Here is a 17,565-nt window from a genome sequence, read left to right on the forward strand (position 1 = left end):
CCTTCTCAGCGCGTGATACCTTCGTTTCCCCTTCGGTGACATCGCTGCCACCATTGTGGGCGCGGCCATTACAAAAATCTTGAAATTTGACCTCTAACCCCAAATGTAGTAACGTTTATACCATCATTTTGAAAAGGTTTACGACTGACCATGTTTTCCAGATTAATTTACTTTGTTGTTTGAATAATCAGATTGGTTCGAGATTGAAAATCAACCAACTCCCTTACATTCTTACTATATTAGTAACACGATAGTTTTAATGGAACAGAAATTCAAATTGACAAACAAAGAAAGTAATTTAGCAGCGGTAAGTGTATTCGGCGTCACGATAGTCGTCACTTGTTTCTAAATATAACGGTCATTCGGTTGCGAGTTCAACTCCAAGCATGGTTGTGGCCACCTATCACAGTGGGGAGTTATGACTGGTGGCATCGATGGTATAGAGAGCTCCACGAACGGGTTATCGCTGTGAGGAGCTTGGCTGCGACATTTACCCGTAATACAGTCACTTGCCGACGTTCACCCGGATGTTTATCACGTGATTAAAACTCAGCGATGATGTTTATCGGCAGCAAATTGGATATTTCGGGAAAAGCACGTTTTGCAACTTTTGTCATTACTGTAAAGTAATATTCCTTACCGACGGAATGGCTTCTTTTCAATTTTTAAGTATTAGCCCTTTTAAGTATGTGGCCTGTACATATCTCACCACTCGGTTCGAATTGGTCTAATTGACATGTCAGCACTGGCTGGAATCCATATAATATGACCATAAAATGTGCTCCATTATTTTGTTTTTAAATCAAAGAGTATACATCACACCAGCCAACACACACTTGTAATACAACTGTCGTCGTATGAACTAAAGGCGGTGTGATCTGGCGATTCACGTTCAACTTTTATTGCTGTCCAAGGTATTGTGCTGGAATAATCAAGCCGAGTGGACCGGAATGTATTTCTTCACTGTGACCGTATGTTCGGTTTTCGCGATGTATCGCAGCCTTTGTTCTGTACCGTATATGTAACGTTTCACACAGTCGCACACGAGTGTTGTTGTAGCATTATACCGTACAGGTAGTATTTGTAAATAATCGAGGCTGACCAGACAATCCAGTGATTGACGTCAGGCGCATCGATCCACGTAATTGGGATACGAGCCTGACCACCCGATGCCGTTAGTCGTCTCTTACGGCAAGCATGGGTTGCTGAAGAATTATTCAAATCATCCTTTGTCATAATATCATGTGGCAGTGAAAATCTTTGTAACTATAATTTAATGAAGCGCACGTAAAATATGTTTTGCTGGCCTTTGGTGATCGTCCCACGGCAGCCCGTAACACAGAGTGACCTCCCTTAGTGTTTTAGTCTAAAACACAGTCCGAACCATCAACGCCTTCATTTTCCTCCCGCTATAGAGCTCTTCTGTGAGGAACTTTTTCCTTCAAGGACTTGTTTACAGTTATTAACCTTCGAGAACTACATGGTTCCAGATGCTTCGAAGTAGAAGTCTGTCGAAGGTTGCCTGGACCCATATAGGAGAGAGACAGTTCAAGGTCTTCCATCTGCATCTGACTTGCGTTTTATATACTTGCTCAATGCGGACGAGATACCCATCGGAAAACACAGACCTTTCTGTCTGTTTCCAACACTGTTTCCTGAATTCAAGAATGGAGCACGTGCCTCATTCAAACATTCAACTGTTAAACTTGGTATCCCCATCTTCCCGTAGGCGAGGGAGCTAATGGGCTATACGACCCTTACTTCCACCCTTGCGGTATAGTCCACTCAAAATCGCGTAACGAAATTGACATCCAGTTCGTCAACTGCTGTGCAGGTTTCGGTCGATTGTAAAGCATGTGTACCGTCAACTTGTTGTCAACAGATATTTTCCAAATCATTTCATGTTGATTTGATGCACTATGCGAAGTAAGACCCGTTCTTTTAACAATATAGATTTTGATTATCGATCTTATCATCTTGACTGGGCGCCGCCATTTTTAAGCAAATGCAGGTTATATGATAGGTGGAATCTGATTGTCAATTGGAGGGACAAAAGGGACATAACTCGTAATAGCCACTGGTGGCGCTACGATCGAGCCAAGAAATTCCAGCCAAATTCGGCAAGATTGGAAACTGGACTTTTGTAGTCAGTTAACTCCCTTGCCTCGGGAAGATGTGGTATCCAATGCGGAAAAGAATCAGACACGTCGTTTTGGAGTAAAATAGTAAAAAACACAATATTTGAGGACATCTTTATTCAACTAAGGACTACACAAAATTATATGTACTTTATTGAAGGAGACGTTATTGAGCCTTATCTTTCATTAGAGTTGATAAATAAGTCTACATAAACGATAAACACAGATAGACAGATGTTGGTAAATATACGGAGGGACAGATATATGATAACAGCTTAACTCCACTAAGATCTACACAAAATCAAATGTACTGCGCTGAAGGATAAGTTATTAAGCAACTTCGTACGTTACACGTCGTAATATAGTCGGGATCAACAACAAACAAAAACTAGAACAAAACGGAATATATAGCATATAAGTTGTTATTTATACATAAATTAACTGGAACGCTATCACTACAAACGAGACAAAAAACAGATAAATGTTTTAAAATATAGCATTGGAGAATTCTGTGAGCGAATTTGATTACAACCAATTTCAACTTGGCCAACAGTGTGGTTCAAGGAGACTCCAAAATACATTGCCCTTCATGTTTATACATTTTAAATAAATGGTTGTATATTTTGCCAAAAAGACATTTCAACATGGCTACCATGGAGGATATGTTAAGTAATGACTGTTGACACGTTACACACTTTTTATGTATACCGAATTATTATGAATTCAACAAGCAGTATAAAAAATGTTCAGTACACTGAAATAAGGTATAACTGTTGTTATTGTTTAGTCTGTCCATATGTATGCATGCGTCAACTAACATTTCTTGCAAAATCGGTGCTCCCTGTGAAGACCATTGACTTTACTTACCCAACTTTATTCTATTACACTTTGAGGATACTAGTGGAAATTATTAATATTATATTGGTAATTAATAATAAGGCTGCTTTGAACAGCATTTCAGTTACATCACGATGGGTTAGCGTAACATAGGAGGACATGCCCCAGTAAAGTAGGTCATGTAGAGTCGAACCCAGTATCAGCAGATCCTGATACGACAAATGGAATTATGACCTTGGCAACTTGGGCCCTTTATTCATATTGAATACGGAATGCAACTCTTCTGTTTGGTAACGATGGTTTCGGTATCATGTAAATAGATAGTAGCTACACATCTGAATAAATTCAAAACCACATAGTAAGAGTTTAAGATGTTAGCAATTTGTTATATGGACTAAATTATAAATATATAAATTGATGTGAAATTGGTAATATACCCACAGACGCCAACTCTAGAATAAACAACTAAATTTACAACGCTTTTAAAATACAGATGATAATTTATGTAACTGTATGTAAATTTAGACACAATTTAACGAAAGGTAATTTGTAATAAGACAAATGTATGTTAAGGCTGGTTGATGTTATATTTGCAAAAAATATGTAGGCTTGTAAATGTCGCATATTCCACGGTTACTTACCCTTGTGAAGTGATTTACACTACTTTACAATAAGTAAAGGTACTTTGAATATATTTCTTCCAGTGCAATACATAACGGCATCTGTGGTGAAGATGCTGGACAAGTGTTACTGTATATCTTATTGTTTGCGATAATAAAATATGCAATAAAGTATAATAAATGATATCCTATCATGTATTATATCCAATTATATTAAACGGAATGGGTGATATAAACGACAATAGCGATTGATTGGTCAACAGTGAAATTGAACATTTTGCAATATTCACTGACAAATATAATATTTTTACAATTCAATTTTGCTTCCTTGTGTTTACATTTAGTCCAAAAAGTTGTGTTTCTGTTTTTACAAATTGGATACTTATTTTCATGTGACGGAATGCGGAACAAAATAAAACATAGCGAGAGTAAAATGACCTCAACTTACTCTAAATAATACATAAGTAGCAACATACTAATGTACTTGGAATATAATGAAAAATAAAAAGATCATTCTATTCTCATAATGGAGAAAACATTTGTTTTAGTTGCTTCCAATGTCTGTCATTCCTGCAGTTACTATTTGGAGTAGTAATACAGAACTCCAGAAGTCGGTCTGAGGCCGAATGACGCCTCCAGTTTCCCCAGCGCATCCGCGAAGGTAATCCTGTCCTCTGGCTTCTGCTCCCAGCAGCTTTGCATCATGCTGTAGTGACTGAAAAATAACACCACAGGCTATTATATTCTCGTTTCACAATAATCATCCACTTGTTTTACATATTTACCCTTCACAAAGCAGCCGTAGCGTTACACTCCGAATCTGCACTTCCATTACATTACACACAATACTGGAAGCATTATAAGGTGTTTTTCCTTGCCTCCGTGGGGTTCCCGGGCAGAGTGAGTGAGTTGGGGTTAACGCCGTTTTTAACAATATTCCTTTTTTTTTATCACGGCGGGTCAGCTTAATGTGGGAGGAAAGCCCGAAGTGATGCAGGTCTCAGACGCTTACCACTTCGGTGAAACCCAAGAGCACGGGTATAGTGCTGACAAACCTAGAAACGTAATCGGGGCCACCCGGGATTCGAACCCACAATCATAGGTTTCTGTCGTGCCCAAGGGACGCAACTGTGCACAGCGAATCGCGGCGCCTTAGACGACTTGGCCACACTTGCCGGTCAGGAAAGGGCTCCCAGTACTTCATTCTTCATGGCTGGTTGTGTGCCATCGTCCCCGACAAGGATCGTTAACGTTGTTCATGTAGTCGACCACAGGCTGACCTGACCAAGACTCGAGTATTCACAAGCCGCGGTAATAATGCCGAAATCTTGCTGACGTTAAACAACATTATAAACCTCCGGTGACGTCATCTTATTATTCTCCAGTCAGATTAAATCTCATAAACAGGGACGTTGTAATGTCCCTGGGATTTTATGGGATATTCAAGTCATATTTGCTAAATAATGGGTTATAATATCCCAGGGATTTTATATTATGTCCTGGGTATTTTATTAATATAACTTTCGTTCAGATTGTAACATGAAATGAAATGTAAAATCAAATGACAAATGTTTGCTTTATATTCCCGAGGATCGAACTCGCAACCTTCATATCTGTAAGGTGAGGTGTTGATAAGCCAAATAGGCTTCTCTGGAATTTTCATTAATTGTCAAGATCACTTAATGTAATAATTACCGTATTAAACATCACTGCTATTAATACACATGCGTTTATCACTCACATATCTTCAGCATAGTCCGGCCTCGCGAGTCTGTAACCATTCCTCAAGTCGGCTGGCAGATCCCGGCTCCGCATGTCAGTGTAGGGCATCTTGCCTGTGTGGGATAAAGTGCAGGGATATACTAAAACCAAATACCCTCCATGACTATTCCGTGAGTTTTAGATGTTTTCCATGACCTCAGATATATCAGCTGAACTGATTGGTGAGCCAGTCATATGTACCAGTCTAAGTACTGTTTAATGAACACGGGCGTATGCGGTCGGAATTTTATACTCTTTAACTTTTCCTGCTTTAGCTCCAGCCTGTGTCCTTGTAATACACTGATGGATGATGCCACAACAGAGTATATCAGCGCTGGTAAGCAGTGTTTGGAATCACTATGGACTATGATCAGCGAGTTGTTTTGTCTGTGTGTTCATTTTTAACGAGAAATATAGTGTAATAAACTTAAGCTAAAAAAGTGATCCATGACATTTCCATGGCATTTTGAATAATTTTGTTTCAAAATCGTTTACAGGCTCTTGAAATGTACTATTAAAATGCCATGACTTCTAAAGGATTTAAGGACGGGACACTGAAAATATTAATCGTGCATAAAATCTTCACTTGCGGAAAGATTAAGATCAGTGAGTAAAGCCTAAGGCCTTAAATTTCTTTTATAATAAATCTCCTCATAACCGAACCAGCAACCCATGCTTGCCGTAAAAGGCGACTATGCTTATCGCAAGAGGCGACTAACGGGATCGGGTGGGCAGGCTCGCTGACTTTGTTGATGCATGTCATCGACCCCAATTGCGTGGATCGATGCTCATGATGTCAATCACTGTATTGTCTGGTCCAGACTCGATTATTTACAGACCGCCGTCATATAGCTGGAATATTGCTGAGTGCGGCGTTAAACAACAAACAACCAAATCACATCCACCAACAGCTAATGATAATGTACGTAAACGTTCTCCAACTGGAGATTTGAATAATTAACCTATGTACCCCACGAGGAACCCAATATTGGATTTAAAACTAAATTGTTTTTTATTTAAGCTTTTGTTCATGTGCAACTGTCATTATGTAATATTAATATAATCATTAGAGAGTTCTATTACCCATGAGGGATCCGGCTTAGAAAAGTGCAGCGTTAAACGTGAAACACAAACATCACATGTTTTAGGAATCTATATCCTCACATTCTTTCATGAGGCAATGGAAACTATACCAAGTATTCTTACCCATGCTGAAGATCTCCCACATAGTGATCCCAAAGGACCAGATGTCACTCTTCTCATTGGCTCCCTTCAGAGATTGAAGACACTCTGGAGCCGTCCACTTCACAGGGATTCGATCCTGTAATAATGTATATTTGTGCCGAATTACATATTGACAGTAAGGGTTTATGTCATTTTGTGTTAAACATTGTTTTCTTATTTTAAAAAGTAATGACAAGCTTATAAGAAATTATTTAAATGTCTACGGTGTTTATTGCCAAAATGAAAATCATGGTGTGTAACTACATCATAGATGCAGGGAACTTTGTTTTGCTTGTTGTTTAACGCCGCACTCAGCAATATTCCAGCTGTATGACGTCGGTCTGTAAATAATCGAGTCTGGACCAGAAAATCCAGTGATTGATATCATGAGCATCGAACCACGCAATTGGGATCGATGACATGCATCAACAAAGTCAGCGAGCCTGACCACCTGATCCCGTTAGTCGCCCCTTAAGACAAGCAGTCGCCTTTTAGGGAAATCATGGGTTGCTGAAAACCTATTCTACCCCGGATCTTCAGGGAACTTTGATTCCCTGGGATGCCATACTTTAACAGAAGCATTTGATACATGGTACACTTCCCATTGGAAATTGCGGGAAGAGGTCAGTCACAAGTACACCTAATAGTCATTAGGTCCTTCTAATGAGGGCTGGGTGGGTAAAACGTATCCGTCGTTTGTCATGGTGCATGTGTCGCTGCTAAAATTGAATGCAGTCAACCACTGATTTGCCTGGGAGCCGTTTCACAAAGCCATACGACTGTGGTACGTCCTTGTTATAGAATGGAACTTCTTAGTGTTACAATTGCTTTGTGAAACGGGGACCTCGTCGAGACTCGATTACTCACAAGCCGCAATGATGTAATTGTGACCACATGATGTAATTGTAAACAGCATTTCGTCTCTTACCCCCTTGGAGTCTTCGTCTGCACTGGCGTCCTCCATGCGACAAGGTCCGAATCCACCGACCTTCACCTCATTTGTGAAGGTCAAGAGACAGTTGCGAGCAGCCAGCTTGCGATGGGCAATCTATAGAACGACATCAAATTGATACAAACAGCTTCAATCAATACATACATAAATGTTATTTATTGTAATCAAATGTTATATGTACATATATTTAACTTAAGCACATCTAGTTACTGGCGTTTTGGGCACAACCGTCATCCTTTCTAGTTTGGTTTAACGCCGCTTTGAACAGTATTTCAGTTACATCACGGGCGTCAGCTTGAGGTGAGGGAGAGCCCCTTTAATCCTTAAACAACTTTTACGGCAAGCATGGGTTGCTGAAGACCTATTCTACCCCGGATCTTCACGGGTCTGGCCACACTTGCCCTCTTTATTGGGTTGAATCCCATGGCCAGTTGAACGTGACTCCATTAAAACTTTCATCCCCATCAGCCTCATTACCAAAACCACCCGCCTCATGTCAGTGTATTGTCCCGAGGACATACAAACAAGAAATATTGCTATGGGTGTTACTTTCTTGCTTTTTAAGATGATAAACGCCATATACTTGATCCTATCAGACATTCGCGTTCCTTTTGAATCACTTCAGGCAACATTAATGTCCACAGATAGCATGAATAGTTTGTTTTTCAAAATAGAACATTATTTATGAAAACGTTTGTCACGTCGTTTGTTTTTATTATTTAGAAGAATTTGTAGTACAATGAAATCATAAAAAGTACCAATCAGCCAGCTATAGTCAAGGTAACTAACCCACGTTCTTTATATTTCCATCTCTTACAGTCCTTACATGCACTGTACATTTGCCTCAAAACAAACAGCGTCCAGTCTATACATACCCCTTTACCCGTTAGATACGCCATGCCCCGGACAACGCCTAAGGCAAATCTCTGAATCTGCTCAAGAATGTCCAGTTTCACTTTGTCCCGACGAGAGGTCAGCCACTTGTCCATCGGTCCATTTTCACAGTACTCCAACACCAAAACTGGGCCCACTGACGAAGAAGGAATGTACGTGAATAGGGACCGACCATTTGATATTCAGAGGGGTGGCAGGGAAGATTTTATCGAAAACAAACAGTCCCAGAAAATCCTTTAAATAAATAGTTAAGCCGTTATATAAAGTATATTGTCTGCCACAAAACTTACATTGTTGCAAGGTGTTGTGCTTCTTTTGATAGTCTGGTTCATAGTTTTTGTTTAATATGAGCTTTTGCAGCTGTATCTAAAAAAAATATCTAGTCTCCACACAAAATCTCATATCAGTTCGTGGACCCCGTGCCAATGTCTACGAGCTTACACATAGCGGAGGATTTTCCTTTCGGATATTCGGATATTCAAGACTGATTTTTTTATATTTAAGGAACCCACTATATAATATTCAAGGGCTGTGGGTGCTAGATCTTTTCTGTGAAAGGAGACTAATATTATATTTTTGTTTTAGTACACCAGGAACATCCTAGTGAACAACTTATTCTTTTGGGTAAAGCCTGAGGGCAAACAATGTTTTCCAAATATTTTTTCAAAAAAAGGTCTCACGTCCTATTCTCATGCCTAAATTGGTACCTGACACATAATCGTAAGTGAAGTGCGCTAATAGTATAATGAGGATGGAGTGGAGCTCAAGGATGGCCTGTTCATGATATTGGCAAGAAGGGTCTTTTGCCGTTTTGAACTGTAATTCATATGGCGCTTAACTTAACGTGGAAGATGAGCCAAGTCGTAGAAGTTTCCGAAACGTTTTGTGAAATGACGAATACGATATGGTGCTGAAACGGCAAGGGACTGAGCGAGTCTGAGATTTGAACCAAACATCTGTGGATCCTGATGCGACTAAGGTACGCAACTCGGAATCATGTCGACTTCAACCCTTGGACAACCCTGGTGTCTTCATGTCTCTATCAGGTTAAAACGGTGTCCGTGTTTTTGACTGTATTTGAAGAGGCTCATATGCTGTTGTATCTCGTACTTACATGCATCATTATCAACAACTGCACCGACGAATTTCAGCACGTTGCGATGTTCCCCGACCTTTGTGGCAGCAAAGTTGATCTTGGCCATCATTAGTAAACTATTTTCCTCATTAGGACTGTCTGCAATAAAAAATCTTTGGAATAGGCACGTTTACAGCCTTAGACGTATCAAGGCCAACACACCTGATGTTGTCCTTTTTTATGAATCACATGAATCATTTATATCATTGAATTTTGTCCCTTTTGACACTAATGTGATTGACAAGATTCAGGAAAAAAATATGGCAAATATGCGGACCTCGCCTTCGAAATGTTACGCTTGCATCCCAAGTACCAAGTCGTTCGACTCCCCATTGTTCTCGGTGCCTTAGGTTTGGTACCCCAAAATCTGTTGACTGACATTGGGAGAGTACCCAGGTTTGCTACCTGGAAAACAGCCCTTATGACAATCTGGCTAATGCAGAAGGATACAGTTTTGGGGAGTCTGCACATTCTCCGAAAATTTCTGGGTGGGTTCGTTATTTAGTCGCCTCTTACAACAAGCATTGTCGCCTTTTACGGCAAGGCATCGATCTACGCAAAAGGGATACGATGACAAGGATCAGCCAATTTAGCGAGCATGAGTACCCGTGCCCGAAAGTCGCATCTTACGACAAGCAACCCGTGAAGATCCTGGGTAGAATAGGTTTTCAGCAACCCATGCTTGCCGTAAAAGGCGACTATGCTTGTAAGAGGCGACTAACGGGATCGGGTGGTAAAAAAAAGGTTCGCTGACTTGGTCGATACATGTCATTGATCCCAGTTGCGTCAATCACTGTATTGTCTGGTCAAGACTCGATTATTTACAGACCGCCGTCATGTAGCTGGAATAATGCTTAGTGCGGCGTAAAACAACAACCAAACGATAAGCGCAGTCGCCTTTTACGGCAAGCATGGGTTACTAAAGACCTATTCTAACTGGGAAATAGGCTACTAACGTAGTGCAATGAAGTACCTGCGCAAAGCTTTATCATCACGATCAACTTGCCAAGGTGTTTAAACCTGCTTCAAAAACTCAAATCTCCAAAACTCAAGCGTCATATTCCAGCTTCTAGACTGATGGTGCACAAATGGTATATACAATGCTCCAATGTACATGAGCGAACTTTGTTGACCCTGAAATAGATATAAATACATTAAAGGTATATGCTACTGTCAAGACAGGCTATTCCTCTATATTGTGGTTACCTTTCAGAGCTTTGGCCGCAACCTCGCGCGATTTTCTGCCAGTCTTGTAAGCAGCCTTGAAAATCCGTGCAAATCTTCCGGTTTGGATCTCCTCCATCTGTGTCAGCTGATCTTTCGAGATGTACCATGGCTGCTTCGTCGTGAACGTAATGCCGCCGTAGAGGTAGATGTCCTCCTCGGGACTGTACGTTTTGTTCTAGAATGGACATTGCAAACATTGATCAAAATTGACATATACAGTGTGTGAATGCTGAGCAGCGGTCAGCATTATACTAGCTACATGGCGACGGCAAGGATATAATCGAATCTAGACCATAACAAGACAGTGACTGAAAGCATAAGTACTAGGAACGATCCACGTCCCCGTTATGCAGATTCCCATCACATCATAAAGGAAAAGACCCATGATTGAAACCCGAGGGGATCCAGGTTAGAATTTGTCCCAGTAATCCTGGCCGAAAGAGTCAATTCACAAAGATCGGGTAATTAGATACGGTGACTTGGCAGATAGGATCATGACCAGGCCGTCGTGGTACAGCTTGGAACATGTCTGAGTGTGGCGTAAAAAGAAGCAAGCCCTGTCATAATCAAGTGCCGATCTCGGCGTGTGAAATACCATGGGCACCCCATTTGAAGACTATACAACTTTGGTCTAATTAGCTTAAAAAGACTTCAATCCAAGCCTATGCCTCTTCTTCTCCCGGATGCTCAAAAATGGCCTCCTATGACGGAAAATTGGACGTGTTGTGAGGCCGTGACCGAAAACATATGACATTGATGGTTTCACCCTTTCTTGGAAAATGTAGATTCATTGGCATATTTCGCTGAAGGGCAGGATAATAAATATGCTGTCCCATTACGCAGCTGCCTTACACAGAACATTAACATAAATACAAGGCTATCAATTTGTCTTTATTGGTCTTGGCTTAGAAAAGAACTCTTGACCTCCGTTGAAGTCATAATAACATATTTATTTATATTTTGCTTGTCCATACATATACGTCTATGACATTAATACATTTATGTTCTATTCACAACATGTGTGTGTCAGTGATTATTGATGCCTACCTCGACACACGCCCTGTCCTTGTGAGGGCCAAGGTTATTGGTCACCGTTCCTGCCACGTGATCCTCACGTTCAGCGTTCCTCTTCTGACGTCCTTTGATCAGTGTCGATATTCTTCCCGTCCGCCACAAGAAGAACCCGACTCCTAGGACTGCCAGTATTATCAGGAGTACTAGCAAGAGAACAGTTGATCATTACAAGGCTAGCAGAGGTAGCCATAAACCGATGGCAAAGAATTATGCTATTAAATATATCGAGGATATTTGGCTAATCTTGTAAAAAAAAACGTTTATCTGATCGAGTGACCTGAGAAATTTCATATTTTCATGAGTGGCGATGTCATACGTGAAAATGAACTTTATCGTTGTATTCAAATGGTAACCTATCCCAGATCTCCTTGCTTGTAGAGCAACCGCTTTAACGTCAAGTGTCTAACCTTCCGCCGTAAGAGCAAAAAGTGTGATATGTAAAAAGAATTTTTAATTTATTAACACTGATTTTAAAACATATTTAACAATTTGCAAGACAGACATCACAGTTTTATAACGTCTTAATGCCAATCGGGATGAAATAGAACGATCTTTCTATGAAGATTACAGGCATTGGCAACAGAACTGATTTACTAAATTAAGAGAAAGAATTCGAATTTAAAACTTTGAAATGTACACTTTAAATTCTCAAAGATAAAAGTTTCGTGCTCCTTACATAATATGTTCAAAATGAGAACATCACAGTTTACATACGAGTATACATGATGCATAAGACGAAAGTATGTTTTATTGTTCATTAAGACCGCACTCAGCAATATTCCAGCTGTGGGACGGCGACCTGTAAATAATCAGGACCACACAAAATAGTGATTGATATTATGAACAACGTCCCACGCCGCCAGGTACGACAACATGCCATCGACAAGTCATAAAACCTGACCACCCGATACATTTTAAAGAATACATGTAGTCTGGGGATCTATTCCAAGCTGGAATCCGCACAGGTGTAAAGTCCTCTCTACTCACCTACGATGATTCCAGCTATACCCCCCGCACTTAGAGCTGCAGCAGTCGTAGTCGTGTCCTCCGCTGAAAATTATTACTTATAATTTGTTTGTTTGTTTTGTGTTTAACGCCGCACTCAGTAATATGCCATCAATATGACGGCGATCTGTAGATACTCGAGTCTGGACCGGACAATACAGTGATTTATATCATGAGCAACGATGACATGTATCAATCAAGTCAGCGAGCCAACCTTATCCCGTTAGTCGTCTCTTACAACAAGCATGGGTTGCTGAAGACCAATTCTAACCGAAATTACTGCGAAGAGTGGTCTCCCTTGAGCATTCAAAAAACCTTTGATGGTTTGTTCTGACTCTAGATTTGTTGCTGACGTGATTATGGCTCTTTCCGCACCACAGTTATGATCTTCTTCAGTTTCTGAACGTGTGTTTGTCATTGAGTCATATGACGCATCACTTTATATATAATGTTTCCTCCAAAGTCAAGGAGTACCAACATTTCTATGAATAACACAGGTTTTGCCTTAAGATATGATTTGATATTTCCTCTTAGTGTGTCTCTAACAGTTACTCTTTGAACATAACTGAAAGAGCGTTTATGCATACAAAAAGTTAAATCCTTTTCATTATTTTTAAAGACCGCCTCCGTGGTCCGGTGGTAGAGCGTTCGCCCGGAGAGCGAAAGGTCCCGGGTCCGATCCCTGGCCGCGTCATACCAAAAGATAGTACTTGTTGCTACCCTGTCTGGCGCTCGGCATAAAGGGGCTAAAACAAGAACTGGTCGGCTCGGAGTCAGTATATTGTGTCTGAGTGGGGTACTCATGTTAAACTGCGGCATGGTATCTCAGTGGGCTAGCACTATAAATCGGCATCTGTCTGGACTAGTGCACACACACACAGACACACACACACACACACACACATGCACATGCACATGCTTGTGGCTATATAAGTGCAATAATCTTGGACGTGAAGTTAAACTCCATTTCACGTCACCTAATTATTTTGGGCAAATTAATATATTTCTTAGAATTTTCGTAGAATATTCATGCGAACGGCCCAATACCTATATATAGACTCGTATGTATTTACCTGTGGCGACGGATGCAACGTTAGCAGTACTCTGCTCTGTGCCATACCCTGCTGTCACCATGACCTTGTATGCTTTGTTGTGTTCAAGGCCAGTGAGGTCATACGATGTATCGTCTTTGAACACGGTGACGACATGGCGTGGCCCGGATTCCGTGTGGTAGGTGATTGTTATAACTGTGCGTTCGTGGCAAGTAGGGGCGTGATCCCACTGTACACGAACAGATGTTGCAGTCAGTCGTTTGGTCCTCACGTTTGAAGGTGCTAAATCTGGGGAAAGATCAAATGAGTTCACTTCACTGCAGCTTCACTGCTACTTGGCAAGATCATATTTTGCCCATTTTACAACAAAATGTATTAAGTACACCACAAGTCAGTCTCTAATACATTTGAAGTGATTGAAAGGCCTGGGGCAAGTGTGGTGTGAGTGTTTCGTGGGCAATACCATGTATTCAAATACTGAAAATGTATTACAAGATATCTATGCGCATGAATAAAAATAATAATCATCATCATCATCATTGAAAGGTCAGTGGCCCGGAAGGGCTTACAAAATATGGAAAAGTGACTAAAGTGAAAAGTTAAACTAATCCATATGCCAGTGGATAAGGTCATGAAATGGTATTGAGTTGTTACTCATCACCGTTGGCGTCATTTAAATTCAGAACGTCAACGCCAGAGAAGAATCAGTCCAAACTCTCTGCCGAAACAGATTCCACTTGGCACAAAGGGCGAAACAGTGATGGAAATTAAATGAAAGGATCATTGAAAATCGGTGATGACGAGGGTGTCCAGGAAAAGGGTAAGCATGTCCTGCTCTACCGTCGCACCATCCACTACTTGTTTGCAAGTGTTTGTTTTATACCTTGTGATCAATTTTGTTTTCGATTGATAAGCAAAGTTTGGTTTCGTAATAAGGTATCTGGTTTGCATCGAACACTCGGATTTTACCGGAAGAATGATCTTTCCATGCTTCTTGTCTGTTTGTTGTTTAACGCCGCACTCAGCAATATTCCAGCTATATGACGGCGGTCTGTAAATAATCGAGTCTTGACCAGACAATCCAGTGATTGACATCATGAGCATCGATCCACGCAATTGAGATCGATGACATGCATCAACCAAGTCAGCGAGCCTGACCACCCGATCCCGTTAGTCGCCCCTTACGACACGCATATTACTTTCCTTGCTAAATAATGCCGCTACGGTTGTTTTTTATGTTGAATAAGGTTTCTGCTTAGTCGGGAAAAGAGGAAGCAGAAAAGTCCAGTGACCTGGTCGTTATGGAAACATAGTTTGGGAAACATTTGGGACTGACATCACTGCTTGACCCAAGCATCCTTATTCGGAAACAATGAGGCTCTGTATCAGAACAAAAATAGCATAATTCATAACATTACTTACAGGACGTGGTGCCGTTTAGCTCCAACAAATTCGTCACCTTTGAACAGAAATTGTCAGGTTGTGAGTACCAGTTTGGATCACGGGTAGTGTCGTAGGTAATGTGAATGAGTGAATGTTGCTTATCGCCTCAGTCAGCGAGCCTCGCACCCGATCCGTTAGTCGCCTCTTACGATAAGCATGGTTTGCTGAAAACCAGTACTAACTCGCAAAGATCTTCAAGTGGTTATGAAGCCTCAGTCAATACAGAGGCAAGAATATTACTTACATGTGGATAAAATAGTATTAAGCACCGTGACCGAGCCGTTCTTGTTAAGCGAACTACTGATTTACTATGCGTTATGAGCGACTCAACGCGTGATGCAAGCTCCATACCCACGCATTCCATCTGAGCTTGATGCAAAGTGCTCTGCCATCTGGAGACGGATGAATTATTGTGTATATTTGTTTGTTTGATGTTTAGCGCCGGACTCAGTAATATTCCAGCTTAATGACGGTGGTTCGTAAATAATCGAGCCTGGACCAGACCATCCAGTGATTGACATCATGAACATCAATCCACGCATTTGGGATGACATGCATCAAACCAAGTCAGCGAGCCTGACCACCCGATCCCGTTAGTCGCCTCTTACGACAAGCATATATAGTCACCTTTTATGGCAAGCATGGGTTGCCGAACACCTAGTTTGGCAAGGGTGGAAACTAGACTTTTATAGTCAGTTAACGCCCGTATGTCGGGAAGATGCACAACGCTGTTATAGAGTTATTTTGCTGACTGTGGCATTTAAATAACTCGCCCACTCTCTCAATGTAAGAAAAGCGTTAGTGGCAGTGTCATATAGCTTCTCACCACTTGTTCCTCGTGGTTGGCTGACTTCAGCCCCGCCCTGTTGACAACGCGTACATGCAGCCGAACCTCGGCCTCTTTGAGGGCGTTCTTGGCCACCATAAGCCAGCAGTTGCTGATGTAGACTTTGCTTATCCGTTTGTAACACACGTTCAGGGCGTTAGGGCAGTAACAATCATGTTCTCTGTCTGTGCAGGCATGCGGCTGAAAGCAGGTGCAAAACAACATGGATGCAGAAAACAGATAATTAAGATGTGAGGATGAGGTTGGACACACTCTGATGATGCAAAATTTGCCAAAATCATATTTGTATTTCCTTTTTGTTCTATTCCCTATGCATTTAGCATGCCATGCATAGATAAATATTTCAGTCAAACTTTCAATCTTGAAAGTTTATTTTTTTTATTGCGATTTGTTTATTGTAGCACCAACAGCAAATCTCATGCTTAAAGCGAACTTTTGTATATATAATGCTCTTAAGTAATTGGACATATATATATATATAAATATATATATATATTTGTACAATTACGTAAGAGCAATATATATATATATATATATATATATATATATATATATATATATATATATATATTTGTACAATTACTTAAGAGCAACACCCTGATCCCTGTGGGGACAAGGAACGTGCCATGCGCTCGGAAGTAGTCTGTGCATGCATAGTCCCTGTTCATGCAGACTGGCCCTTGACAGTATTCACATATTGCAACCCTTCACAGAATCTCTTCCGGGCCTGCTTGAGGAAATCAGTGTTAACTGATGTTCCGTTATGTCATGACATGTTTGTTAAACGTTCCATATATTCCCATATAAATTAGACTAATTAAGGTTATTTTGCGAATCATATTTTCTCTTGAACAATAATTACAAAATTGTTTATAAAATAAGAATAGCATGGACAAGTACAGTAACTATGTCCAATAATACAAAGACATATCACTCACACTGACGGATCTAATGGTTACATTCTTCGTATTCAGTAGGCTACTATCTTCATTATTGAAGACCTTGAGCTCAATACGGTCGATTCCGCTCTCGGCATCGCGTGCGGTCACCATTAATCTAGAGAAACGAACAGAGAATTTCTTGTTTAATAATCAAAAAAGTCTGCAGTGGTGTCATTATGAAATATAAATTTATATATTACAGTACTAACCGCATTGCACAAATCACTGTTCTTCGTGAAATACACTTCAACAATGGACATTTATAAGTCTGATCAATACATGACACGTACACATCACCCTTGGAGTTAACATCATTCCCGTGAGGATGACCCCGTGTGTGTGTGTGTGTGTGTGTGTGTGGGTGGGGGGGGGGGGGGGGGGGGGGGGAACCACAAGCAAACAAACAAAAAGTGAC

General features: G+C 40.7%; 2 protein-coding genes across 4 annotated transcripts in view; one reads left to right on the forward strand and one right to left on the reverse strand.

Annotated features, from left to right (window-relative positions):
* The window catches only part of LOC124130860 (angiopoietin-1 receptor-like), a 226,133-nt gene that overhangs the window by 88,790 nt on the left and 119,778 nt on the right, over positions 1 to 17,565 (forward strand). The window lies entirely within an intron of this gene.
* Positions 2,241 to 17,565, reverse strand: part of LOC124143126 — a 42,807-nt gene continuing 27,482 nt past the window's right edge. Inside the window, exons 11-23 of the mRNA XM_048388115.1 lie at positions 17,148 to 17,265; positions 16,189 to 16,389; positions 15,342 to 15,378; positions 13,941 to 14,207; positions 12,850 to 12,912; positions 11,836 to 12,005; positions 10,768 to 10,963; positions 9,541 to 9,660; positions 8,408 to 8,562; positions 7,509 to 7,628; positions 6,563 to 6,677; positions 5,337 to 5,430; positions 2,241 to 4,310 (exon numbers count right to left, since the gene is read on the reverse strand). Coding sequence (XP_048244072.1) covers positions 4,175 to 4,310; positions 5,337 to 5,430; positions 6,563 to 6,677; positions 7,509 to 7,628; positions 8,408 to 8,562; positions 9,541 to 9,660; positions 10,768 to 10,963; positions 11,836 to 12,005; positions 12,850 to 12,912; positions 13,941 to 14,207; positions 15,342 to 15,378; positions 16,189 to 16,389; positions 17,148 to 17,265 — 1,792 coding nt within the window. The 3' untranslated portion in view covers positions 2,241 to 4,174. The remainder of the gene's footprint in view (positions 4,311 to 5,336; positions 5,431 to 6,562; positions 6,678 to 7,508; positions 7,629 to 8,407; positions 8,563 to 9,540; positions 9,661 to 10,767; positions 10,964 to 11,835; positions 12,006 to 12,849; positions 12,913 to 13,940; positions 14,208 to 15,341; positions 15,379 to 16,188; positions 16,390 to 17,147; positions 17,266 to 17,565) is intronic.

Source organism: Haliotis rufescens, unplaced genomic scaffold, assembly GCF_023055435.1.
Source record: "Haliotis rufescens isolate VD_foot unplaced genomic scaffold, xgHalRufe1.0.p SCAF_10, whole genome shotgun sequence".
NCBI classification, from domain to species: Eukaryota; Metazoa; Mollusca; class Gastropoda; order Lepetellida; family Haliotidae; genus Haliotis; species Haliotis rufescens.